General features: G+C 34.6%; 1 protein-coding gene across 7 annotated transcripts; it reads left to right on the top strand.

Annotated features, from left to right (window-relative positions):
* The first annotated feature begins 80 nt into the window (after window positions 1-80).
* Ogdh (Oxoglutarate dehydrogenase) lies at window positions 81-27,381 on the top strand. 7 transcript variants are annotated; one of them, XM_053746586.1, is made up of 23 exons: window positions 81-231; window positions 1,588-1,715; window positions 2,884-3,018; window positions 5,507-5,657; window positions 6,065-6,132; window positions 9,522-9,624; window positions 10,886-10,964; window positions 11,506-11,682; window positions 12,787-12,935; window positions 13,367-13,452; window positions 13,874-14,053; window positions 15,059-15,239; window positions 16,216-16,434; window positions 16,653-16,846; window positions 20,253-20,506; window positions 20,941-21,053; window positions 21,337-21,524; window positions 21,952-22,045; window positions 22,410-22,602; window positions 23,346-23,483; window positions 23,827-23,991; window positions 25,102-25,215; window positions 25,844-27,381. In XM_053746586.1, the coding sequence occupies exons 2-23, from the start codon at window positions 1,629-1,631 to the stop codon at window positions 25,941-25,943; spliced, it is 3,168 nt and encodes a 1,055-aa protein (XP_053602561.1). In that variant the 5' UTR covers window positions 81-231; window positions 1,588-1,628; the 3' UTR covers window positions 25,944-27,381. The 7 variants fall into 7 exon arrangements, with proteins under 7 accessions (XP_053602561.1, XP_053602558.1, XP_053602560.1 ...); XM_053746583.1 differs by lacking the exon at window positions 9,522-9,624 and adding an exon at window positions 7,975-8,107; XM_053746585.1 differs by lacking the exon at window positions 9,522-9,624 and adding an exon at window positions 7,032-7,149.
* The last annotated feature ends 297 nt before the right edge of the window (window positions 27,382-27,678 follow it).

Genomic DNA, 27,678 nt, shown 5'->3' with positions numbered 1-27,678 from the left:
AACTATAGGCATCATGAAGTTTTGTTTTTGCGTTTAATATTAAATTGATAATGTCTACCAAGTTGTCAAGAACAACTGTCAACTTCAACCAGCTATCCATAGACACGGCAGCAAAATAAAAATTGAGCGCCGAAGTGTTGCACGCATGATGCGTTTTCTATAAAATTTTCCTTTTACCTATCAAAATTTGACGGCGGCCGTGAGAGAGATTACATTCGAATAGTGTCAAAGGTAATTATCGTACTAGATATAAATAGTAAAATCCATTTAATAAAGTGTTTAATAAAGCTTATAATTTAGTGTTTCCGAGTGTTGGGCATATCATTTCATACTTACCAGAGTGAGTTATATAACCTTGAATCACGGGACTCCAGTATTGATCATTTATTTTTATTGTTGTAAACTAGTATTTGGATCAATTTCACTCAGGTGAGTAACATTTTGTTAGTGGCTATTTTATTTCAAATGACAATCTTGGCCACCAATACAATGTTTCAAGTTAAATAATTTAATAGGCGTATGAAGGTGTTTCCTTTGAATATATGTATTGTGATGGGAAACATATTGTCTCCTATTTGTTATAAAATGTTTGAAATCGATTGAAAAATATAATTATGATATATATTATGATTTTTTGAAAGTAACCTCTAAAATTCCATTGACAGACAGACCAGACTCAGAAATGGTACATTCTTACTTTGCTTTCTATTAATTTTTTTTCTATTTGGTCACTACAGTTGGTTTAAATAATTTTATAACAATCAACAATTTTAATGTTGTATAAGTAGGTATAATAAGATATAGGTACTTACCTTATTGTTTGTATATAAAATTTTCAAGTTCCACTATATTTTTTGTAGCTTTTAAATATAACTATTTTTATGGTTTTTCAAGGTTTAGGTATATAATTTATTACTATACAGGTACAATACATTAGTATTGGAAATGTGAAATAACTTTACAATGTCTTTTTTACCATAACCAAAATATAAAATTTAAGAAGTATTATCATTTGTTTATTATTTGAAAAGCATGACAACCTTGAACTACATTGTGATAAGCGTTTGTGAAGTCTGTCTCAAAATAGATTCTTTCTATGATTGTTTGAATGAGTGCCAATAGAAAAAATCGAAAGGAGAGAATGGTCCTAGGTATTCATGTTCATAAATAAATGAACCAATTTTGATTACATGCATATCTTCTATCATGTGGTAATGTTAATTTTGATAATTTAGTTTAGATGAGAGGTAACTGTTAGTCTTTGAATAAATTGATGAGTGATGATGAATGAATAGTTAAATAGGTATGTTAGAAAGATAGACTGTTGACTATCTTTCTAACATACCTATTTAACTATTGTAACTTATTGTTATAAGTTGTGTACTACTAACTTGTAATTCTTTGTTTCTCTAATGGTTGTTTATTTCTAAGTGCATACTCATGTTATATGGTTACAATGATCATGATAATTTCAACAAAAATTTGAATGAGTTATTTTTTAATGCTTTTAAAGTAAATTCAAACTGAATTAAAATGAATGTAGCAGCAGTAGCTGTCTGTTTAAATAAATAAATTATTTTTTAACAGATCAGACACACTAAAAGGCGAGCTTACATCTAACAATCATTATGCATCGCGCACGTGCAGTGTTTCAAGTATCAAATAAAGTTGGCAACACTGAAAGGTTTGCATCATGGCTGCTCAACCAACCCCAGGTTTGTAAATTTAAAATTGGTTTATTTTAGTTGTTATTTTAAAAACATGTTTTAGTACACTAAATATGTAAATTCCATCAAAAACCAACTATCTATAATATGGTCTTTTGAGTTTCGTAGTTCTTGATGTGGTCTATCCCATAAAAGATAAAATGTTAAGACTTGATGTTATAAAGAAAATCCTTACATGGTTAAGAAAAACAGTGATATATGTTTATAATTTTTTTAAGTACTTACATAATTTGGTTACTATAAGAAAATTCTGAATTCTGAAAAGCTCTCTCAAAAACGAAACTCATCATTTTTCTGAAAAATGATGAGTACATAGTAAGAGTATGTTTATTTTTTATTTACACCATAACATTGAAATGTTATGAAAAATTGGAGGAAGTTTTTGTATCTTGTTTACTGACACTGAGGAGATAACATTGAGTGAAATCATCTTATCTCATCTCGACTATCCCACTTGTGATTGCTTATCATAACAGATCACTGTAGAAATTAGATGTGAAAGTCAAAGGTTATTTTGAATGTGAATGTACCTACATACAAACTTTGTCTTATTGAAAATTTGTCATAAGAATTAGCTACATTTCTCATAGTGTGATTAAGAGTCATGTTAAATATTACTTATTTACTTTCCTGATCCTCACCTCTGTCAAAACTAAAATTTTGAACTATTTTCTATTCTGCGCCACCTCCTGTTAGTCCTTCAGCAGCATCTGAGAAGACAGATCATTTCCCTCGCATAATGAAAATATTGTTCCTTATTATTGTCTTTTTAGCCATAATGCTCCTTATGCATTCACAAATTTTGAATCCATTATTATCCATAACCTACATAATAAGAAGATAATTGGAGGTTTTCCACTTGTACAGAATTATGTTGGCAGACGGCGCTAAAAATATGTGACTACTAACTTTTAGTAGTTAGCTACTCAGAGTAGTTAATTAAACAGATATGTAAATACCTTGTTATATAGTAGTTATTACTATACTCTGTAAGCATGTACTGGCAATAGCCAAATGTTGCCTCCAATAAAATCGACATAAACGTGGCCTACGTTTATGTCGATTTTATTGGAGGAATTGTGATGAAATAGTGGTAGGCCGTTAGTTTGTCGCATTCCAATATAAAGAAAATTATAATAGTATGTTTTCCAAACAGAAAGCCGCTGTGGCAGTTAACGCCAGTAGGTGGAAGAGTTCCACAGCGGCTGAGCCCTTCCTCAATGGCTCCAGTTCGGCCTACGTCGAGACCATGTACAACTCATGGCTCACTGACCCTAACTCGGTGCATGCGGTAAGTGAAACATCTAGATATTTGTATTACAGTAAGACAAGCATTGATAAAAAAGCCGTCGGTTGATATTATCTTGTAAAGATTTTATTACTAGATATTGTATTGAAATCCATAAAAGGAACTGTCCTATTTCTGTTCTTGCAATAATGTGGAAAGGAAAGTATAACAAACAGCTTTTAAATTATTTCTCAGTAGGTAGGTAATGCAATACGAAACAAAAGAATTCAAGTCACGGCGACAGGCTTCATCGCAAATTATCTCGTCAGTTACAATGCAATGAATGGAACATTGACGTTTTTATGACTTTTCGAACACCACTAAATTGGAGGTGATTAATGATAGCGTATTGTAACTGAAATCAACGTTTTCTGATAAATTGTGATAAAGAATTTGTTGCTAACTCTTAACACTATAATTGTCATGTCGCATTGAATTGATTGATAAGATTATAAATCAACTGTCCTAGATAAGAATCATCGCCATAGTATCTCCATTATCTTTTCTCGATTTTTTTATTAGTCAATGCTGTTTTTAAACTGTTTTGCGTAGATTCTTAGGAAATCACGGCGATAGGACCATCACATGGTGATAAAGCATGTGACAAGTGACACGAAGGCTCTAATTATTATGTTGTCTAGACTGGCAATAGACGATTGATAATCAAAAAGCGATTAATGCATTCAAGTTCTTTTAAAGTGCTTGCACATTACTATTTCATTTTATGAAATTAATATTTACATTGTAATCAATAATTGTCACACATATAAAATTTTAGGACAAAGGTGTCTGAAATTTTAATTTAACTTTTGGCATTTCATTAGCGGCATTTTATTTATGATATGATATGACGTTATTCAACATGACGTTATAATTTGCCGCATTATGTTAATCTTTTGCCAAGTGGTAAAAGTTATGCGCAATATTAAGGCTTGACTACTCAAGTGCCCTTATATTAAAGGTCATTTTTCTACTATCAGTTATGTTTATCTTTATCCTTTCTGATAAATCAACTGTGAAGTTTGTACCATTTTCTTACTTCAGAAGATATATTTTTAAAGTCTTGTAGTTCTTAGTCGTTCTTTAATGATAAAAATAAAATGGAAATTATTGTGAAAATGCACCGTGATCATGAAAAATACTTCGTTTTGTTTTATAAATTACTAGAAAAGTAGTCGTGTTACTTTGTACTTTCTTAGAAAAACAACTTCTGTCTAGATACACGTCACGTAATCGTAAAGGTTGCGATTGCGAAACAAAATTGTCTTTGCGTGCAAGGTCAATTCTCAGGTGGTTACTAACTGATTCCGGTTATCACTAGTGTTCATTGCTCGACTCTCCCATGCTGTGACGTTTGCTTATCCTCTTAGCTAGTAATGTGTGTGTAATATTAAATATCTCAAATGCCTACCTCGTCGGAGGATACAAGATTTAAAGTTACTATTATCTTGCTCTATTATTATTTTACTGATACAATGAGATTATTGGTACTATGAAAATTTTCTGGTCTAAAGACAAAGTTCTGGAAACCTGCATATGATTTATTACGTAAAGACTAAGTGACATGTAGAAATTCACTTGTAGAACAAATTAGCATATGCAAATTTTCTGAATATCAAGTATACTTATACGTATTAAATATACATTTATGGGAAATATAATGAGTTCATTCCACCATTACATTGTGCATATATCAAAACAAATAACCTTGTTAAATTAGTCATAACAGTATATGTATCTTTCATATTATATATATTTATGGACATTTCAAAATACATGTTGAAATCAGAAAGCAACTTAGCAAGCGACATTGCATATTTTGGCATTCTTTAATATTAATTAATACTACAGGTAACAATTTGATTTAAATTTAAATTTATTACATATGCATTCCTGAAAAAGGATCTTGACGGACGGACAGACTGACTACTAAATCGATTGCACTTATTTTTAGAGTTCCGTAGCTAAATAGGTAAACAAACATGGAACCCTAAAAATGTGCTATCAGTTTTTATTATTTTTCTCTTCTCAGCTTACCTAAAAAATTCGTGCATTTAAAAATTTACAGCGAGAAATGCAATTAGACATGCTAATATATTTAAATATTTTCTCGACGTGTTTGGGACAGGAAAATGCGCAACCGACTTACAGAAATACGTATGACGGATGTGTCATTGACGTCATAGAAGGCTCGTCAGTACAACACCTGACTCGCGATAATAACCGGAGATTACTGCTATAATAACATATTTCAGCTGACCGTCTTATCGAACAAAATATATATTTTTCCATATGACTATAAGTGTTGCAACTTGAGAGTAATTTGCGCAATACAAATTAAACTAATTAAACTATAATTTTTTCACCGACAGCAATAAATGATAGTTTATTTATAATATAAACAACATGTTTTCACGCTGGAAATTGCTGAAGTATTTTAGTGAAGGTCAAATAGGTTGTATCGTGATACTTATTTAATAATATTTGGCAGTCTTGGGACGCGTTCTTTCGCAATGCCACCGCTGGGGCCCAACCAGGCTCGGCGTATACCGCACCCCCAAATCTCGCACCCTACAACAAGAATGAAGTACCGCTGACAGCCCTAGTCCCAGCCTCAGGCGGAATGCCCTCAATTTCTGCAGGTTGGTATTGATTTTCCTTCGAAGTAAATGCCTAGTCTACTGCACTTGCATAATATACCACGAGGTAATACGAGGGCGGCGCCCCAGATATAAATAAAGTAGCATCGGTCCGAGTCTTCGTTTGCACGTATAAAGTTGCAAACTGAATAAAATTGATTAGATGCCTCTTTAAAAAATATCAGAGGAAGAGACACCGAGAGAGTTCGTTTGTATGTGTATAACTTTGCATATTTTTAACAATTTTCATATATTGTACGGTAGTTCTCACAGAAAAATACAAAATTTTTATTTATACCTTTGGGGCCTTTGGGGTTATCAAAGCTTGTCCAGAAATGCTTGTGGGTTGTCTATAAATTGTGATATACATAGAATAAAAAGAATATATTTAGAGAACCAGCTATTTACAGGGTCCCCAATTAACGAAAAGATCATTGACGACCACCTTGCTGTTCAGGCCATCATCAGGAGTTATCAGGTGAACCATACTCTTTATCAGCTTTATACGTTATATAAAATTATGTATATGTTTTGTAAACATGACGCCATTCGTTATTGTTTGCACATTTTGTTTTGTCACACACACAAACCCTTTGCTAATGCCCCTTGTTATAGTTTGCCCCCTGTTACGGTTTTACGCTAGTTTCCTTGAAGACTTTGCCCCAGATTTTAACGTACATGAACATCGCACAAAACATAAAATTGTATATCAGTGATGAAAAAAATTTGTTGATTATTATGAATTCGGTAAATATTAACAGAATCTATTTTAAATTGGACACTAATACGAAACCTTTAGGTCACCGAAACTGCATGTGTATCCATTGGCATAGCGGTTCCATGAATGTTCCCGATATATCTGAATTGTGTACATACCACGGCCTGGCGACTGTGGTAATTTATTTATATGGCAATGTATCTCTCAACTTCGATACCATTTCTTTATTGTTTGTAGCTAGCTAGATAATAACGAACATTGACTTAACATGAGTATTTGTCATTGAATTTGTAATGCTGTTACAGAACCGTAGTTAAATTTTGTACTCGGTAATTACGTCAATTTTCGTTAGTAGCGAGTTGAATTACAAACTAAAGTATATTTCTTCTCAGTCGGAAAAGTGAACATCGGTCCTCTACAATCATCGTTTTTATATCCAAACAATGCTGTCACGATGTCCCATTTGTGTGATCGTGTCAGCATTATCTGTTTATACGAGCGATGAAGACAAAACATTTCGGGTAGCTGTCCACTTTTCCGCTTGTGCTTGAAAAACTTAGTGTAGAAGTGAGTAAAAGTGAGAGGTTGTCCACATAAGTCGTTGGGTTGTGTGATTGTCAATTCGGGTTAAAGTTGACGTGGTGGCGGGTGACCGACAGGCTCGCGGTCACCTGGCGGCCGACCTGGACCCGCTCGGCATCACGACGGCCAACCTGCCCGAATTGGGAATGCGCGCGCCGCGCTCCGAGCTCATCATGAGGAAATATTTCAATTTCGGTACGCGACGAGACATTGAAATATTTGTCAGTCTGTCAAGAGACTCGTAACAATCATGCCGTTGATTTTTGTTTAGTTATTTATTGACATTGCGTGTCACTGTTTGTTGTTGCGCCTGCGACGATATTTTATTTACGAACTTTGTTCAACAAATTGCAACAAATTATGTGAAAAAATTTGGTGGTAACCAAATTTTTAACAACGCAAATTGTGAAAACTTTCGTAGTGATATCGCATTCCTCAAAAATATTTTTTGTTCATTATTTTGCATGCGTAAAATATCTCCGCAGGCTATAAATATCTAGTTGATTTACTAATTTGTTTTTGTAGCAACGTGTAAAACATTAATCTGAATCATGAAATGTAACTCAAAAATTTCATAATACTTACCAAAACTTTGCAATTCTTCCTATGTTAATTTTCATAAAAGTATCTATACTAACTGATGAGATCCATCTCAAGATTGCTAGTCTCAAAATTGAAAAATTACCATCAATATCACTGTATATTATTTGTAGGATGTTAGGAAGCTTTGATGTAGCATGCCGTATGTATTTTATTTTCTTTAGTTTTGTTTTCTTTTATTATTATTTTTTATAGAGGTCGGGCATTTATATCTTCAATTGTTACTCGAACAGTTGCTGAAATCAAGGTGGCTAAATATACTATACTTATATTTCTGGACTGTCCACGCTAATCTCAGTAAAATTATTATCGATTAATATCAAGGAAATGTAAGGAATTGAAGCATTTAACAGGGAGCGTTGATAACTATTATATCAACCGGGTAATAACGTGCTGGATTGTTTCCCTTCTCGTGACTAGTCCCGGGGTCACCTGGTAGCGCATCTCGATCCCCTCGGCATCTCGACGGGAGACCCGGTGTCGAGCGGCGACTGGCACGGTGGCCTGAGAGCCTTCGCCAATGAGGCTGTCATTAGACAACACGTTCGATTTGGTATGAAAAAAAAAACCTATTCATAGTATTGCGATTGAGGTTTAGGGATGTTGACTGGTTCTTTGTGGTCCCACGTATATTGTAGTTATCGGTGTGTTGTTTTAATGATATCAAAATAATTCTTGAGATATGATAACTGTTATTGTTGGGACTTGTGGTAAAAAATATGTCATGTCATGAAGTGTTTGTAAATATTGTTATACCCAGTGCAAGGTTCTAGGTTGGCAGAAGTAGTAAATATCCAGTTTACATCATTCTAATTTTCAATGAGCAATACTTTCAAAATTGGTATAGGTGTACTGTACTAGCTTCGGTCTCACTCGCTATGTACCGGGCACCTTGAGACTGGTCCTCTATGGCCCGTTCCTTATCAATTTGTTTATTTCCTTTTACTTTTTCTATCACGTAGATTTGAGTTGTTTTAGTTTTGGTGCTTGGTTTGTAGAAGTTTAGTTATTAAGTGCGCTTGGGCGGCTTAAGTATCTACTTATATATTTTATTTAGATTTTTTATTTTGAAACGCTTCAAAATTGTACAGAGTCGTGATACACATTTTATTTACATTACAAAATTGAGACTAGCTTTTTGAAACAAATAATAACAAATTTGACCACAAAAATAACAATTGTTGTCAACTTCACACTGTACTCGTATTTATGCTAACATTTACACGTTTTATCTACGCTATTTAGTGCAACGATTATTGTTTAACTTACACGTTATCGTAACAATGCATACGTATATAGAAATATTGCTATGCAGTCATATTCCTTTACTAGATATCCTTATCAGAATTTATTTAGGCTGTGGAGGCTTGGCGGCTGTGAAAACAAAGTTACAAGATAGTTTAATATATGCAAATAAGATTAAAAATATGTAGATAAAATCAAGTAAATAAGTTTCAATGATACCCGTAAATGATACTGTTATTAATGTGTGATGACACCTCTAGAATGCACGCATTGTTGTATATAATGTTTATTTTTTATTACAATTTTATAAACTGCGTGATTTAACATTATGATGTGACTGAATCACTCATTTCAACCGAGTGTTAGACGTACTGGTGCCAACAGAGCTGTAATTAATCTATTATGCTTGATGTGTGTTCTCCTTATTATATAACCCCCACCAAATTAATAGCAATTTAAACAAAATATTATTTTGGTTTTACTAATCTTTAATTTGTTTGATACTTGGTACATTTGAAAAAATATTGTAAGTTATCTATCTAGCTATCATGATTATAATTTTCACGAAACTAATTTGAATTATTTTTTGTGTTAAACAATGCTTCTGTAACATGATTCAGTTAATAAACTATGCTTATTATGTAATATTCATATAGGCTGATGTACTGACGATCAGCTAATTTTTCGCGTACTAAATGAGGTTGTTGTGAACTAAAAAACAGATCCGGGGACACCATATAGCGAAACTCGACCCACTGGAAATTGCCAACTCGGAATTGAATGATAAAAACCCCCGGGAGGTGATCCACAACAGCTACAGGTTTGGTAAGGAGACAGATGATGTATAAACCTGGCCGCTCGGTGTTTTCCATTGTAGTTATGGCGGCACAGTGGACAACCTTCTTCACTTTATGAACAGACCTCCTTACGACCTCTGTTATAATGAGCGCCACGAGTTGGTCCTGTCGTGTCTATCGTTCGCCTGAGCTATAGCAAAGTGGGATATAAATTGTCTATTGCGCAGGCAAACTATATAACCATAGAACTCTCGTGGCACGCGTTGTTCTTGCAAGTGTTAAATTTATCACAGAATTTTATCATGTTAATTTTATGTTTAATTTGCATTTATAAAGTTTCGTTACGGTTTCTGTTCATAAATCATGTTCGAGTAGACTGGACGCCATAACTACGTACATCATGTGAATGTAACGCACGAGGACTTCGGCTCGCACGGCACTCACCCTCAATGTGATATTTAAAAAAATATTATTATCTCATTATCATATCATATATTGCATGACGCCAGGTTATTTTATTGGTATTTTATGCATGAGTTTGTACCTACTATATTACATTTTATATTATTATATTATATTCTATATTATATTTACTCTATTGTTATGTATTCCTATTAATTTATTTAATGGGTTGTCATCATTTTCCCAGCAAATGTTTGCGGTGAATTCCCCATTTTCAATAGAATAGAAAAGCGATTGTTATTTGACATTGAGCATACGTCACGTGCGCCTATTTCATCTGTTGGAAGTCGGCCAACCGGCCATACCATTTTACCATCGTTCTATCTTTGGCGACCTTTGGACTTGACAAGTTCACCTTATTAAACATACATAATACATGGGTGTACCGATTAATTTACGTCAAACTATAAATGCTTGGGTCTGCAATATAGACTAGGGGTAGATATAAGACGTGATAGGTTAAGAGTAAGATTACGTAACACAATACTACACTACATACTAGTAAAGGGATATGATATATTCTTATGTGCTTCTATTTGTGCTTTCTTAGATCTATCTTCTGATCAATGATCACACTTAAGCTTTAGTATATAATTTATCTTTTTCACTTGCAGTTTGTTATATTCGGACAAAATTAGCTTTTGAACATCTAGAATTTTTTTTTTTAATTTAATTTAACTTAAGGTTGTCATATATTAAAAAAAATTGTCAAAGAACGAGAAAATAATTAGAAAGTTTAAATTAAACTTTACTAACACAATTTAAAAGAAAGGATTTTTTTCCAAACAAAGTAATACACGTACTCTCATGAGACCTTACAATTTTAGATGAAGCCGACATGGACAGGGTATTCAAATTACCATCGACCACATTCATTGGTGAAAAGGAAAAGGCACTTCCTTTGAGGTAACTATTTATATACCATAATAACATTAATTACCATAATTAATTTGTAATAATTTTTAGCCAAGATTTGTCCTAGACTTATGAAGGCCAATGGCTTGTGAGTAACTCGATTCGGTCAACAGTTAATGTCCATTTATAAAGCTTACCCTGACCTTCATGGCGCCTTAATAAGTCGGTCATTGCTCTAAAAAACCATGTACTGTATGTAGATGAAAACTGTTGGGTTTGTGACCCTGGGTCATTCTGATATCGGGATTGTTGTCTGATATGAATATGAAAAAGAAATACAACTTTGATCTGTTGACCTGGCAGACGCTAGCACAAAGTTCGTGTTTTATAATTGGTCTGATTACAGTGATTAGTCACAACATACAGTGTGATAATTATGATTTTATCAATAAATTTCATAGACAGACATTGATAATTATATTTATTTGTATTATGGTGGAAATAAACTGCAGGAATCTTACGCCCAAATTATTTAGTAAAGTTCAGAAGTCGTTACATATTTTTATATAATTTACTTAATATTTTCGAATAGGGAAATCCTGAGTCGCTTGGAGGCGGCTTACTGTAACAACATTGGCATCGAGTTTATGTTCATCAACTCCCTGGAGCAATGCAACTGGATCCGGCAGCGGATGGAGCCGCCCAACGTTACCAAGATGAACAACGACCAGAAACGACTGATTCTGGCGCGACTCACCAGGTCTGCCGGGTAAGGAAGTCATTCAATTTTCTGTATACAAATAAAAGTATTTTCAAATAACATTCAGGATTCACTCACATCTGACTGTTATCAAATAAAAAACATTTCAAACAAAGGCGTTAAAACAAAGATGAAACATATTTGTTTCACTTCTAAATATTTTAGATAATTGTGTTTTCCTTATGCCCAAGAACGTTTCTATAATTTTTAAAGGTGCAAATCAACTGTCAGATAAGCATGCAGTGATGCGTGATATAGGCGTTTATATACATATTCATAAAAGATAAAATGAGGAATGTAGTCTGTACGCAGAATAATAACAAGCGTGTGCGCGTTTAGAAATTTGATGAGAAATAGCCGTGGTTTTTATATGTAAGCCTTAAAATGCAAATTTTTAAGAATAATTATTTTATGCATAAATTATAGCTAAGAAACGAGTATGTGGTTGAAGTGTGAAAAGGGTCAAGATTAAGTTTGCTTGCTTAAAAATAAATTATTGTTTAATTGCAAAATCATGGAAATTGAGAAATATGTTTTAGGAGACTGAATCTAGATTAGCTAATTAGATTAGATGACCATTAAAATGGTTACGCGATAACTAAGGAAGACTGGACCTTTCGAATCGATGAGATTTTGGGACAACTATGAAAACTGTCTTTGGAAACTATATATGAAAATGATAAATGTTTCAGTAAACAAACAACAACTCGTTAATGATGTAAAATACGTATTTGTATCAAATGGGCTATAAGATTTCTCTTCCATATCTATATTGTACCCATATATATCGTCCTTTAAAAAGGACACTGGTGAAATAAAATTATAGGCGCCATTGCACCGAGTGTTTCCGTGTCTTATATCCGCCTGACGTTTTGTTTCCGAGAAATTACAGAACCGGTTTATAATGACCAACCACCTGAGAGTTCAAAGTCGGGCTATTTTTAGGACCACATGTCTGTCCAAAAAAGATGAACATGTCGATGGGAAATTACAATAAAGTTTCGGTGATATTAAATATAGCTCTGTTTATCAGTTTTACAGTCGAATTTTAGTATAATCCATAAATAAATTTATCTATATGGTTTAATCTTCAATGTATACTTTGTATTATAGCTTCGAGAACTTCTTGGCGAAGAAATGGTCGTCAGAGAAGCGTTTCGGTCTGGAAGGCTGCGAGATCCTGATCCCGGCCATGAAGCAAGTCATCGATGTCTCCACTCGTCTCGGAGTCGAGTCTATCATCATGGGAATGCCGCACAGAGGTACATGGAATATAGCTACCATAGCAAAAACTAATGGCATATATCACTGCGGACAAAATATATAAAACAAATGTTATGTAAAAACTGACATAGTTCGTGTAAGTGAACGCGTGCGAAGTACATGTTCCTTTTAATTTATTTACCAGATAAAAGTACAACAATATTATAATTTCAAACATAATGTGAGTGAGATACGAGGACAGGGCTAGCGCCTTAATGCCAGAGCATTTTTAAACGTATGAGCGACGTGCAGATTGTGCACACCAGACCCGTCAGCCGTTAACCGTAGGATGACTGAATGTCAGCGGGATTTTAAGTGTGGTGTCGAACTATATGCTAGTACTCTTTATACTTTGCTATTGATCAAAAATTAAAGAAATGGTGATCAAAGAAGAAAAGTAAAGTTTATAATAAAATAATTTATCATGCAGGTCGTCTGAATGTATTGGCCAACGTGTGCCGCAAACCTCTTCACCAGCTGTTCACACAGTTCGCTGGTCTCGAAGCCGAAGACGATGTAAGTTGAACACTTATTATTAACTAGCAGTGTCCGGAAATTCAATCCCGTATTTCTCAATTTATAAATTGAGAAATACGGGATCGAAATCCCGGGCACTAGGTCTTATAATATAATAAGACCTAAATCAAAATCAAATCATTTATTCATTTATTGATTATTAATTGACGTCTTTGGAGAAAAGGCTGCGGTGAAGTTTGTTACGCCACTTGTTCTTCATCTACGCTTTTGAAGTCGGCGGTAAACTTAATTTAAGTATTTTTTTTGACGTTAATAAGTGATCTATATCATGCTAAATTGAATAAAGAATTTTGAATTTCAATGGAATTATGGTTTTACCCGAGCGAAGCCTGGATGGCCTCTAGTTTATAATAAAGAGGTACCTAATTCAAATATGTATGAATATATTAATTACTTTTAGGGTTCCGGTGACGTGAAATATCATTTGGGTACCTACATCGAGCGTCTGAACCGCGTGACGAACAAGAACATCAGATTGGCCGTGTGCGCCAACCCCTCCCACTTGGAGGCCGTCGACCCCGTGGTCCAGGGCAAGACCAGGGCGGAACAGTTCTACAGGGGCGACAATGAGGGCAAGAAGGTAAATATTATTATACTAGCTTTGCCCCGCGAATTTCCGTAGTATTTTCGCATCTTGATTACCTTCAGCCTTTGACCTTTCGAGTATGATTACCAGTAGTATACGTCTATCACTACCAGTAGTTCCAGAGATAGACGTTCAAATTGAAATAGTATGCTTAATTACTATTAATTTGCTAGAGATTTGTACGATTACGTACAAATCTTTAGCAAGCCCCAATACATATGTATTATATTTATAAAAAATCTGGAAGAAATTATTAAATGATATCAAAATTTGCTTTATTATGTAACATTACAAGTTTTTAACCTACATATATAATAGAGTAGAGATGCAGATTCGACTTAGTTTTGACTGAAAGACTCACTTTTACGAAAATTATCCATGATTTAATTTTTTTTTATTTGAATGTTCATCTTGATTAAATAGTGGGGAAGAATGATCTAGAGAATTGTCATATTTTAAAATTTTAATTACAGCAACACGTGAGTGTATTTTGTTCCTATAATGAATGCAATTAACGTATGGAAAGTAAGAGTGCTCATTATCGTAATTATTACGGAAGTATACAAAGGTTAAAAAGGTTATCGGTTTGATTACACAAACAGCTGAACTATGAAGTACGTGGTATAGAATACGAATCTAAATAATTACAATTATGTGTTACTAGCTGATACCGGCGGCTTCGCCTGCGGTAAACGTAACCTATGACACTCTACAACTCTCCAGCTATCTCCTCACTAAAAATCACCTCAATCCGTTGCTCCGTTTACGTGACAGATGGACAAACACACTTTCACATTTATAATATTAGTATAGATATCATACAGACAATCTTTGCATATAATTTATGATACTTATCAAGATCAGAAGATAATCTTAGAGAAACTTAATTATGTATACAACTATCTAGCTATTATTTCAATTATAGCTTTATATATTTTAATTAAGCTCAACGTAAATTCTAGTAGAATTAACGTAAAATCTCACTTATTTATTCCACAGGTGATGTCGATCCTTCTGCACGGCGACGCAGCGTTCGCCGGCCAGGGCGTGGTGTTCGAAACTATGCATTTATCCGACCTGCCGGCGTACACCACCCACGGCACCATTCACATCGTCGCCAACAATCAAATCGGTTTCACCACCGACCCTCGCCACTCGCGATCATCTGCTTATTGCACAGGTTAGCATTAAAAATAATTTATAATTATTTTATATAACACCTGCTCTGAAAGTATCATATTCTATGTTTGAACTTATAAATACGTGATTGAAAACGTACAAAACCTGTTACTTTTTTCGGTGTACAATGTACTTCTGCCTGCCGACAGCGTGTGGAAGAGGAAACTCTCGAACTTAATATTTCAGGAGAAAAATATATTATACCAGTTAAAAACATCTCGAGAAAGTAACAAGCATTTGTTCTCCCTCTCTCAAATATTCATGTCTATAATATTATTAGTTCTGATATCGTTGGAAAATGCTAATAAGTTTTATATTCTTGAATACGAGCGGGATGAAAAAATATCCCGTTTTATATAAATTTAATTTTTTTTAGTTTGATGCACGTCGATGTATATATTTTCTTTTGTTTTATTTTAGCCCAAATTGCATTTTGTTGCTTGGATGATATTTTCTGATTGCAACAAAGTAAGCATCACTATCATTGTTGACTTTCCATTTACCTTTATATCACCTGCTGATTAATATAGACAGTGGTTTTATAGATATGGAAAAGTTATTATTATATTGTAGTGATAATTAAGATCGAGGTGCTAGTTCGATTAGATAATGTTCATATGTCAAATTATATGTGTGGCCTGGCTATTGGTTAGGTTGTTATTTTTCTAGACGTTTATGACTATTAACAGTCAGTCAGGGTCAGTTTATAAATAGATTATAATATATATTATCCAGAATCTATCCAATCTATTTTATTACAAAAAAAACTCGAAAGAAAGTACGTTTTACATTGCAATATTGCATAATGAGAGGAACAGGGTTTGTATTGTATCTATTTGTAAACATGGTATTACAACTAGCTAAGAAAACTGTATTGCAATAATTGCTTTGAATTAATTCATGTATTCATCCCTACACTCTCATTAGAATACGTTACTTTCTTTTATTTGTGTATAATGTATTAACTTTACTTCCAGACGTGGCCCGCGTAGTGAACGCCCCCATCTTCCACGTGAACGGGGACAATCCCGAAGCTGTGATGCACGTGTGCAATGTCGCGGCCGAGTGGCGCGCCACCTTCCACAAGGACGTGGTCATCGATATAGTGAGCTACCGCCGCAACGGACACAACGAGGTCGACGAACCCATGTTCACTCAACCTCTTATGTACCAGAAGATCCGCAAGACCAAGCCTGGTAAGTAAATATTTTGTGTTGAAGTCATATAGTGTATAATGTAGTGGCTGAATGACACGCCACCTTCCACAAGGATGACTTTATAGATATAGTGATTTTCCCATCGTAACCGAGATAATGAGGTCGACGAACACAGTTTCAGGTCTAGAAGATCCGAAAGACCAAATGTGATAATAACTTTTTGTCCTAAGACTTAGTTCAAAATATTTTTCTTCTAGTGTTGGAGAAGTACGCCGATCAGCTGATAGCCGAAGGTGTAGTAACCGCGGAAGAGGTGAAAGACGTAAAGGACAAGTACGACAAGATCTGCGAAGACGCGTACAACCAGGCCAAGCAGGAGACGCACATCAAGTACAAGGACTGGCTCGACTCGCCCTGGTCCGGCTTCTTCGAGGGCAAGGACCCGCTCAAGGTAAGGAAATCTATTACCAAGTGTGTTACTCTACTGTATGGTTACTCTATAAAGGCCCGTGTACACCGCATTGCTGTGCAGCACTTTTGCTGCATGGTCGTATGGAATTGTAACGTTTGCGTATATACTCGCGTGTTAAAATTCCATTAAATTTTGCTGTGCACGAGCTGGATATTCAGTGTGCACGGTATAGCGTTTGTTTAGGTAAACAAACGCTATACCGCAATGTTTTTCCTTTTTATTGAAATTGTGTGTGTGTGTGTGTATTACTACTTTATTTCACCAAACAAGATAAAAAAACAACCGCTAGTACATTATGTTCCATTCCAATAGGACATTGAACTAAATTGTATCTGAAAAAAATATATAAATATAAAGAAATTCGTATATCAAAACATTGTGTTAATGGAGTTATAGAATGTTGTGCAGTAGAGTTGACAGAATTTAAATTAATAATATTGTGCGTCTATAGACCATCCACTTCTAAGGATTACGATACTTTTTATGATAAATTGGATATTATCTTAAAAATATTATGTGCACATTCAAACAAGAAAGTTGTAATATGCGGAGACTTTAACATTAATATCTTAAAACGATGTACTTTAGCTTTGGATTTTGAGTACTTCCTTAGGGGTTATAATTTGACATTACAAATCAGAATACCGACTAGATTGAGCAGTAAAACATGTATAGACAATTTTGCTCACAATATGGAAGGTATAAGCAAAACTTATGTGCTAGAATTCGGTTTGTCTGACCACACGGCTCAAATAATAGAAATCCCGGTCAAGAAAGTAAATGTTGTAAAGTATTGGCGGGTAAAAAAACGTGATTTAGGTTCAGACAATTTAAGTATTTTTAAAAAATATGTAAAGGAATTTGGCTTTTCGGGTGTTTACGACACAGAGGATCCAAATTTGGCTACTAAATATTTTCTAGAAAATTTCCAAATGTTGTATAATCTTTGTTTTCCGGTAAAAATAGTAACTGTAAGAAACATTAATAAAAATAAATGGGTCTCAAAAGGAATAAAAAAATGCTGTAAAAGCAAAAGAGCTCTTCTTTGGAAATATAGAAAAAATGCATCATATGAAAATAAAATTAACTTTAAAAATTACAGTAAAAAATTAAAGAAAATCGTAAACTTAACTCAAAAGGCGCAAAACTCACATTATATTCATCAAGCCGAAAATAAGTCCAAAGCAACATGGCAAATAATAAATAAAAGAGAATATACTAGAAACTATATTACAAGAGTTGAAAAAGATGGTAGTATTATTACGGACCCTAAAAAAATTGCAGATGCTTTTAACTCACACTTCATCAATAAAATTGAATATTTATCAAAAAATTTGAATAACAAAGTTGATATACAAACACAGTCACAATCCATGTTCCTACAACCCATATCACCTGAAGACGTCATACGTATTATTACGACTTTGAAAAATAAAAATAGTACTGGACTCGACGGTATATGTACTAAAGTAGTCAAGTTTGTAAAAGAAGAGATAGCTCAGCATCTGAGTCATATAATAAATATGTGCATAGATGCTGGTATCTTTCCTGAAACACTAAAAACAATAGTTATCAAGCCAGTGCATAAAAAAGAAAGCAAACTCAATATGTCCAATTTCAGACCCGTAGCATTGGGATCTATATTCACAAAAATATTTGAAAAATATCTTTATGATGCTCTTTATAAATATCTGACAAAATACAATTTACTATGTGACGAACAAATGGGATTTAGGAAAAGTAGAACTATCAACATGGCAATATATAAATTACTTGACATTGTAATGCATAATGTAGATAATAGAACCGCGGTATGTGCACTGTATACAGACATGACTCAGGCGTTTGATTTTGTTAACCATAAGCGATTAATAAATAAGCTGCACGCATATGGAATAAGAGGGAATGTACTGAATCTTATATCATCTTATTTAGATAGCCGTGGTCAGCACGTTGAGATAAACCGTATCTGCACTGTAACTAATCAAGAACAAACTTATTTATCGGACCATCGTATCAATAAATTTGGAGTTCCGCAGGGCAGTGTGTTAGGGCCACTGTTATTTTTAATATACATTAACGATCTGCCCAAACATGTTAGACAACACATGGTATTGTTCGCTGATGACAGTACAGCTGTAATAAAATGTAATGACCCAAAGGAATATGAAACCGATATAACTAATGTATTACGTGATATAGTAGAATGGCTTGAGATAAATAATTTGAAAATTAATATGAAGAAATCTAAATTGATGCAATTCGCTCAAAGAAAGACAGTACAAAACTTAACTATTCATTATAATGGAGAACAGGTTGATGAAGTCATGACAACCAAATTTCTAGGGCTAACAATTGACAACAAACTAACATGGAATGGTCATACCGATAATGTTTGCAACAAATTAAATAAATGTGCGTACGCTCTTTTTCAGCTTCAGAAAAAAATAAAATTAGAGGCGTGTGTTGTAGCTTATCACGGCTTAGTCATGCCGATATTGCGATATGGGATAATATTTTGGGGTAATTCAAGGGATAAAGACATCATTTTTAAAGCACAAAAAAGATGTGTGCGATCAATGTGCGCTTTAAAAACTCAAGATAGCTGTGTGCCATATTTCAAATCCCTTAAATTACTAACATTTCCTTGTATTTATATATTTGAAATATGTATATTTGTAAAATTAAATCCGCACTTATTTAAGAAAATAAGGGACACGAGAAAAAGAAAGGACCGTGTTAGGCCACAATATGTACACAAACTGGTAGTTGGTGGTCACAATACGGCGTTATTAAGAAACAGTGTATTTGGCATGGCCCCTGTTATATATAATAAATTGCCAGAGAGTTTTAAAGATCTTAATTTTTTGAAGTTTAAGAAAACATTGAAACTTTTTTTATTAGATAAATGCTATTATACAATAAATGAATTTTTAAATGACAATTTATGATATATACCTACCTAATATGACAATTATAAATAATTATTTTAATTTTAATTACTTTCTTGTTATTTTGTTTTTATTTTGCATGGCGATTGACAAACTTACAGTACTTATAGTTTAATTTTATTTACAATTAAAAGGTTTTTTGACTCTAATAATTTAATAATGATGACTCGTGAAATATAATTAAACATATAATCTTGATGCATGCCACACAAGGAAATAATATTTTTATAATTAATTAATTATTGTACATCCGCTCTCGGATAAAACATAGTGATACTAAAAACATGTGACTTATATCTGTAACACCTACCTATGTTTTACAATAAAGTTTTTGAATTTGAATTTGAATTTGAAACCAAAGATACACAAATTATATTTATCTTTTTTGCATTTTTTTTTAAATCTCTACTTTAATAATTTCCTATTTACCACAGATGTGCCCAAGCGGCGTCCACGAAGAGACCCTGGTCCACATCGGCAAACGCTTCTCATCGCCTCCCCCCAACGCGGCCGAGTTCGAAATCCACAAGGGTTTACTGCGTATCCTCAAAGCTCGCATGGAAATGGTGGAAAATAGGACCGTGGACTGGGCCTTGGCTGAGGCTATGGCGTTTGGTTCCCTCTTGAAGGAAGGCATCCACGTCAGACTGTCGGGAGAAGACGTCGAGAGAGGAACCTTCTCTCACAGGTATGTCATAATACATAACGTGTTACTGCATAACCTCAGTGCTCATATGTTCTGCCATAATAAGGACCGACACTCTGAATGATTTTTTTTCAGAATTTTCAGTTTTTTAATTCTCAGTAGTGGTCGATAGTCTAAAAATAATATATTTTTTTGTAGTAAGGTCCAATTTTGCCAAAGCATTTTTGTATCTCGACTATACTATGTATACATAGTCGAGATACAAAAATGCTAATAATAAGTAATACTATTTAATAATTTAAAATTTGACACGAGAAAGTTGGGAAGGAGGAGTTTCCATAGACTGGTTCCGTGAAAGTAAAATATTGTGAGGAAACCAACACTCTGCATAATTGTTTAGTGACATTGAAAGTGGCTATTTAATTTGCTTTTACTTGGTTGAGGCATGAAGAGTTGACACAATTTTCTGTCTCCAGACATCACGTGCTGCACCACCAGAAAGTGGACAAGGCGACGTATTGTGCGCTCGCGCATCTGTACCCTGATCAAGCGCCCTACACCGTTTGCAACAGCTCACTGTCTGAATACGGTAAGACTTTAATAAATAAACCTAAATAGGTTTATTGCGCCTCTTAGAAAGTGGTCCAATAACTTTAGAACAAACTAAAAGTAGGACTCTAATTGCAAGTATTGCAGACAAAAAAAAAATTGCTACCTATTTTATGATAGTCTATAATGAAAATGATTTTTTGCTTTGTAATATTATACATTTAAAAGCGAGTAGATAAAAAAATACTATAAAAATTACTGACCAATTGTAGGTTTTTTTAATGGAAAAAAGCCGTATAAACTAAATTAGATATCGCTTCCAGGTGTGCTCGGCTTCGAAGTAGGGTACTCGGTAACCAACCCGAACGCCCTGGTGCTGTGGGAGGCTCAGTTCGGGGACTTCAACAATGTGGCGCAGTGCATCATCGACCAGTTCATCTCCAGCGGGCAGGCCAAGTGGGTGCGCCAGTCCGGCATCGTGCTGTTGCAGCCGCACGGCATGGAGGGCATGGTCAGAACATATATTGTACCTATATTTTCGGACACTGGTATTCCTTGTGTAGAATAAGACCAGTTTCTACCGTTCAACAACGGAAATCTGGACATTTTTGATGGCGAGTTTGAACCCACTAAAATCACTGCATGCAATGACTTTCTATAAAGTAAATTAATAAATGCAGGAGATATTAGATATTGAATAAGTCTATAGGTAAAGAATAGAAAACGGTTTTTTGATGGATAAAATTTTTTGTCACCAAACATTATTCGAAAATGTTATTATTATGCAAATGTTATTCGAATCATGTTTGATATTGGTTGATAAACATTCAGTATTGCCAGTCTAGTGAACAGGCTTTCCGGCCTCTTTTATTTTCTATTTTTTATAGATTTTTTTTCATATAATTTATCATTATAAATATGACAACATACTGTCTCAGGGTCCGGAGCACTCGTCGGCGCGCCTGGAGCGATTCCTGCAGATGAGCTCCGACGACCCCGACTACATGCCCCCCGAGAGCCCCGACTACGAAGGTGAGCAGTTTAGTATACCGGGTCCACAGAACGTGTTTAGCCCTACACACACCCTGTACAATCAACAAAAACTATATATACTACACAAAGATATTGTTTCACTACATATTTTTATTTCCATCAACACTGTTTTTGTTTTTACTACAAACATGGATACATACACTATTGGTAAACAGTTCGCCAAATTTTGGTGGTTTTTACGTACATTGCTAGTTTTTTCTTGTGGTTAATAAAAGCTTTCATACAAACTACGCAATGTACGTTCATTCGCGTCGGCATCTGGCTAAGTTCGCCGATATAAGAATAAACAAAGTCACAGTATCTTCCATTAGTTTGGTTTTGATATCAATATTTCTCACCACAGTCCGCCAGCTCCACGACTGCAACTGGATCGTGGCCAACTGTTCGTCGCCAGCGTCGTACTTCCACATCCTGCGGCGGCAGATCATGTTGCCGTTCCGCAAGCCCCTCATCCTGATGACGCCCAAGTCGCTGCTGAGGCACCCCGAGGCCAAGTCCTCCTTCGACGACATGAACGAAGGAACTTCCTTCAGAAGGTAAGCAATACAATAGTTACATAGCTTTTTATGCCAATGTGCCAGCTGCTTCGATTCCTGCGCAGATTGTTAAAGCCAATCAAGGGAATGGGCTATAGACTGGAGATTCTCCAGTCCGTCAATTTCACGACTGCAACTGGATCGTGGGCAACTGCTTGTCGCGTTTTATGCGCTTACTTTATTATCTTATCTAATCTTACAGATTGTCTGTAAAGAGTAAAATACAGATTTTTAATTAACTACATTTTTTACCATTGTATTACCAAATCGAATGGTCAAGAATGGTTGATAAGGCTCCCAGTGTTGCCAGCCCTCATTTATTTTATACTCTTTATAGACAGACTATACATTCTAGTGATTTTAAAACTTGGTGTTCGAAGTTCAAATTCCACAAGAGAAATTTACAATTCAGATTTACGATATTATCCAAAACCTACATTATTACAAGTTTTTCATATAATAATAAATTTGTTCATTTTACTTTTATGTGTAATATATACTTAGGATCTATTACATTACTGAATAATATAATATTGTAATCTGACAGATAAAAAACTAAATTAAGTAAACTTCCTGAAGTAATTTGTGAGTTAGTTTTATCTACTACTTGTGAAACACAATTTTTAACACGATCTGTACGATACGTTACATTAGGTTATCAAATATTTTATCAGCGAGCAGTGAAACAATTCTTTGGAATATAAAAACTAAAAAATGACATTTTTTTACCCTTCATCTCCCAGAGTGATCCCAGAAGAAGGACCCGCATCTCAGAACGCGCAGGGCGTCCGCAAACTTGTGTTCTGCTCCGGCCGCGTGTACTACGACCTCCTCAAGCAGCGCCGCGACCGGGGACTCGAGGCTGACATCGCTATTGCCAGGTAACATGCCTCATTTTATACACTCGAGTCTGTTTTCTGTGACATATAGGGCTGTGACGTCGCAAAGCCCCGGGAATATATCAACAAACCTTTAATAATAATCATTTATTTTCAGACCATAGATCAATTATAATAAAGAATACATTAAAATAAAGTTCATTTATAAACTTATTTAAAATTTTGAAGTAAACTTTTGTACTATGACCTCCTCAAGCAACGCCGCGACAGAGGAATTGAGGCTGACATCTCTTATAGCTATCGTTCGTTTTAAATCCGTTTTCTTCACTTTCTTGACTGACTGTAAATTAAGATATATATCGATTGATTAATATATTTTTAACAGGGTTGAACAAATCTCGCCGTTCCCGTACGATTTGATCAAAGCTGAAGTGGCCAAATACCCGAACGCGCAACTTGTGTGGAGCCAAGAGGAGCACAAGAACATGGGTTCGTGGAGCTACATCGAGCCTCGCTTCCGCACGCTGCTGCAGAACCAGAAGCAGATCTGGTGAGTTATATCTGTCTCTCTCTTTCTTATCTGAGGGCGAAGATGGGGTTTGCAATTAATTTCTCAATATTCAGTCGCTTGCGGTGTGATTGTCGGCGCGTCCCAATATTTAATTGGTTAGCTACGTCTCACTGCGAAACCACTCGACAAAGTGATTTAAATCACTTGTAATTGCATCCCCATATTTCCCCCTTAGAGTGTTCTTCCAGTCCGCTGAGCCGTAAAGTGTCGGAACCTCGGTATCTCTCTCATTTGAACGTATTTCCTCAGCCGCTAGTCGGATTTTTTTTAACCTATTCGGGCGGTCTTCGGTGTCGTCCATACTTGTAATACACATAGATGACATCAAGCTAGTCCTTTCTGGGTTTCTGTTTGGACCTGGAGGAAGTGGCATGATCAGACATGTGTACCCTAAGGACCAAAATGGGCGTTCGCGTAAGTTAATATGGCTGACTTTTTAAAAAACAGCACAACACAAACATTCACAAAAGTTTCACTACAACAGCATCCCGAATTAACTGGCGGTTAATCCTCGTTGAGAATAAGCCCTTTGTGATAGAACAGGTATGGTGAGGTTTATATGTATAGTGTGATGGAACATCCGTTCAGGATACAGCAAGCAATAGGATCCTATTCAATAGGAAATAATAGTATTTATATACTGTACCAGATATCTTAATTTGCCTATACGAAAAATTGTAATTATATTATTATTTAGCAACTCGTTTAGGTTTCATTTTGGCTGGAATGTAATATCAAATACCTTGAATGGTGCAATCTTGGACAATACATATATAAATCAGTTATTTATATAGATTGGTTTGACTTGTCAGGTTTGAAATAAATAATGCTTTTCCTCTAGATTGTGTTTGTTTTATGGCAATTCTGGCCTCTTTGACTCTTCATCCTCTTTCTCTTCAATTTAATTTGTATTTTCATTCTAATATAGAATATATTTGGAAATTCCGCTTGTAAATTTTTATACCATGTTACAAAATATACTGGTCATTAAGAGACCATTGTAGCTTGTCCGTTAATAGGACGCATATCTTCATAACTATGTCATACTAACAAGCATGTTGCCATAACATAACTGGCTATTGGTTGCAGGGCAAAGTCCCAATCGGGGGGTAGTTGGTTGAGCCAGCTTTTCGGCAGCTCAGAGGCTCCAAAACCCGCCGAACAGGGTGATTCGGAGACCAAAACTGTCCCGCGCACCATTAGGTGAGAATTGATATACCCTGAATCACGATGCTATGCTAACTGCAACCAATATGACCATTTATGTTTGCCTTATTGTATGGGGACCAAACTTAAATTTGCTTTTACGGGTATTCTATGAAGGATTTATGAGAAATTTGATCATTACAAATTGATCTCTTTGTCTTTGGTATCTAACGAACGTTTAGTGAATCGTATTCGGTGGCGGTTTATTTGTTTATAAGTTGACTTGCTATTATGTAAAATTAAACATTTATATATTTTAAATGTATGTTTTTCTAGAAAAGTTTGTTTTTTATTTTTTTCTGTTTTTGTACAATTATTTTTAAGTATGTAATTTATTTTTCTCTTTTTTTTCTGTTCTGAGGCACAGGCTCTGCTCTGGCATCGTTCTCTCACAATCTTATTTACGCCTGTGGTTTTTTTGCTAATTGATCTATATATTAAATTGTTATTTATTTAATTTAAACATATATGTTACTTCCTCTAAACACCGATGAAATGGTTGGGAAAACGTAGAACTTAAGTTGTATTAGGAATTATTTTTTTATAAATGGCATGTGAATTGAAGCTTTTTTATAAGTCTATTAATGTGTATTGAGTTCCAACTAAGCCACGACTTTGTCTACAGCTACAACGGGCGCGCCACCGCCGCCTCCCCCGCCACCGGTTCCAAGGCGGCCCACAACAAAGAACTCAAGAATCTTCTCGAAGAATTCTGTGTATTATAAACTAACAATCTCATCGCCCAGCCTTTATGATACACAACACATAGTACACACTACTATGCCCCTTTAAAACGTACTTTATTTCGAAACGACATTTATCTTTGACATTTTTCGACGAAATTTTTTTGTATAAATTTTTCTTTTTCATACCGTCAGTATTTTGTTGTAATTCTCTTCATGATTAGGTAGGGTAGTTAGATAAATTCTAATTTATTTATTTAATGTAGCATAATAGCGTGCCGTAAAATTGTTATTTATTTTCCTAGGTAAAGCAAAATAGCTTAGTATCCACTGTTAAGCCCTTTCACGGATTTATTGCTTTATAACTATTAACGAATCGCTATTTACTGTAGTTTAATTTTGTACAGAAATATGTGAACATTTTATTTTTTTATTTCAATGTGACATATTATTTTTTTTTGCTGGCGGGTTAATACGTTCCTTTTGCTAGTCCGAATTTTCGTAATTGTAACGATTAGGTTGCAACTGTACTAGTGAGTAGCGCTATGTAGATTAAAAATAATACGTACGTGCGTGGCTTTACACCTAACTTATTTTGTAGGTAATAAAAGCCCAACGTTTTTGCGCTACTCGCCACTGTGGTTCATGCCTTATTAAAATAAAATTCGTATAACGATATTAATCAAGCGATATTACTATGTGGTATTAAATACATAATCGATTTAAATTGCACTCTAGTACGTACTGTTACGGTAATAATTTGTTAGCGTCTCTACTCTTAAGGTCGTTATGTGTTGCACCCCGCCGCGCCCTAGATTTACTTGTCATAGTTACCGCCGTTTTGAACGGCAAATTGTAAGGAGTAACACCAACGCCCAATGCTTTGTAAAAACCAACGCGTAATATTGTCTTAATCTTAAACTGCCGAATAAGGTGTCGCTAGCGAATAATATGTACCTATATGTCGTATTGTGCTTTCGCTAATTGAACAGTTTCACAGTTGAACTGTGAAAAAAATATATTTAGTGAAAGAGGTCGAACGTTGCGGATGAATATCTAAAGAAAAGTGAAAGAGATACATAAAATTCAGTAGTGGCAACTTATTTATCAGTTTGGTATATCCTTAGTCCTAAATCTATACAACTTCGTATCGTTACCTAATCTGTACGTAGAATTATCTCTTCACTAAATCGGCTGTTAATATTGTAACTATTTACAAATATTTGTTGATACCTGTTAATTTGTCGGCGAAATGTCATTTTTGTGTAAAATTTATTTACCTTTGGAACACTATTCGCATGTATTAAATGCACTGTTCGAAATCCTTTAGATGTTTACATATTTTAGAATTGAGCTCGGGACGCAAGGATTGTATGGCAAAGTGAAAGGAATGAAAGATTGTCTGGTAGGTAAACCTGAGCCCAATTTAACGCTATGTTAGTTACAATTAGTTATTTTACAAATATAATTATACAGTAAAGCTGTTTGTTTAATTCTATATCCTCTGAATTTTTCAAATTAAATATTGCTGGAATGTCTTGCTGGAATGTAGCTTAGTTATTTGTTCAGAGTAAATAACTCTGAAAAATACCTGAAGAAAATCTTTTGAAGATGTCGTTTCTGAAGTAACATTATATAGTATAATATTACTTCGATTCGATAAGGAAAGGTAGCCTATGTTCTCCGTACTGCTAACTTTGCATGGAAATTTACAAAATGTTGACAGAAATAGTTCTGATTGAAGTGTATTATTCAATAACAAATGTCATGTCAAACT

The sequence above is a fragment of the Plodia interpunctella genome, chromosome 6 (genome assembly GCF_027563975.2).
Source record: "Plodia interpunctella isolate USDA-ARS_2022_Savannah chromosome 6, ilPloInte3.2, whole genome shotgun sequence".
Lineage (NCBI taxonomy): Eukaryota > Metazoa > Arthropoda > Insecta > Lepidoptera > Pyralidae > Plodia > Plodia interpunctella.
This window is presented reverse-complemented; position numbering and strand designations above follow the sequence as displayed.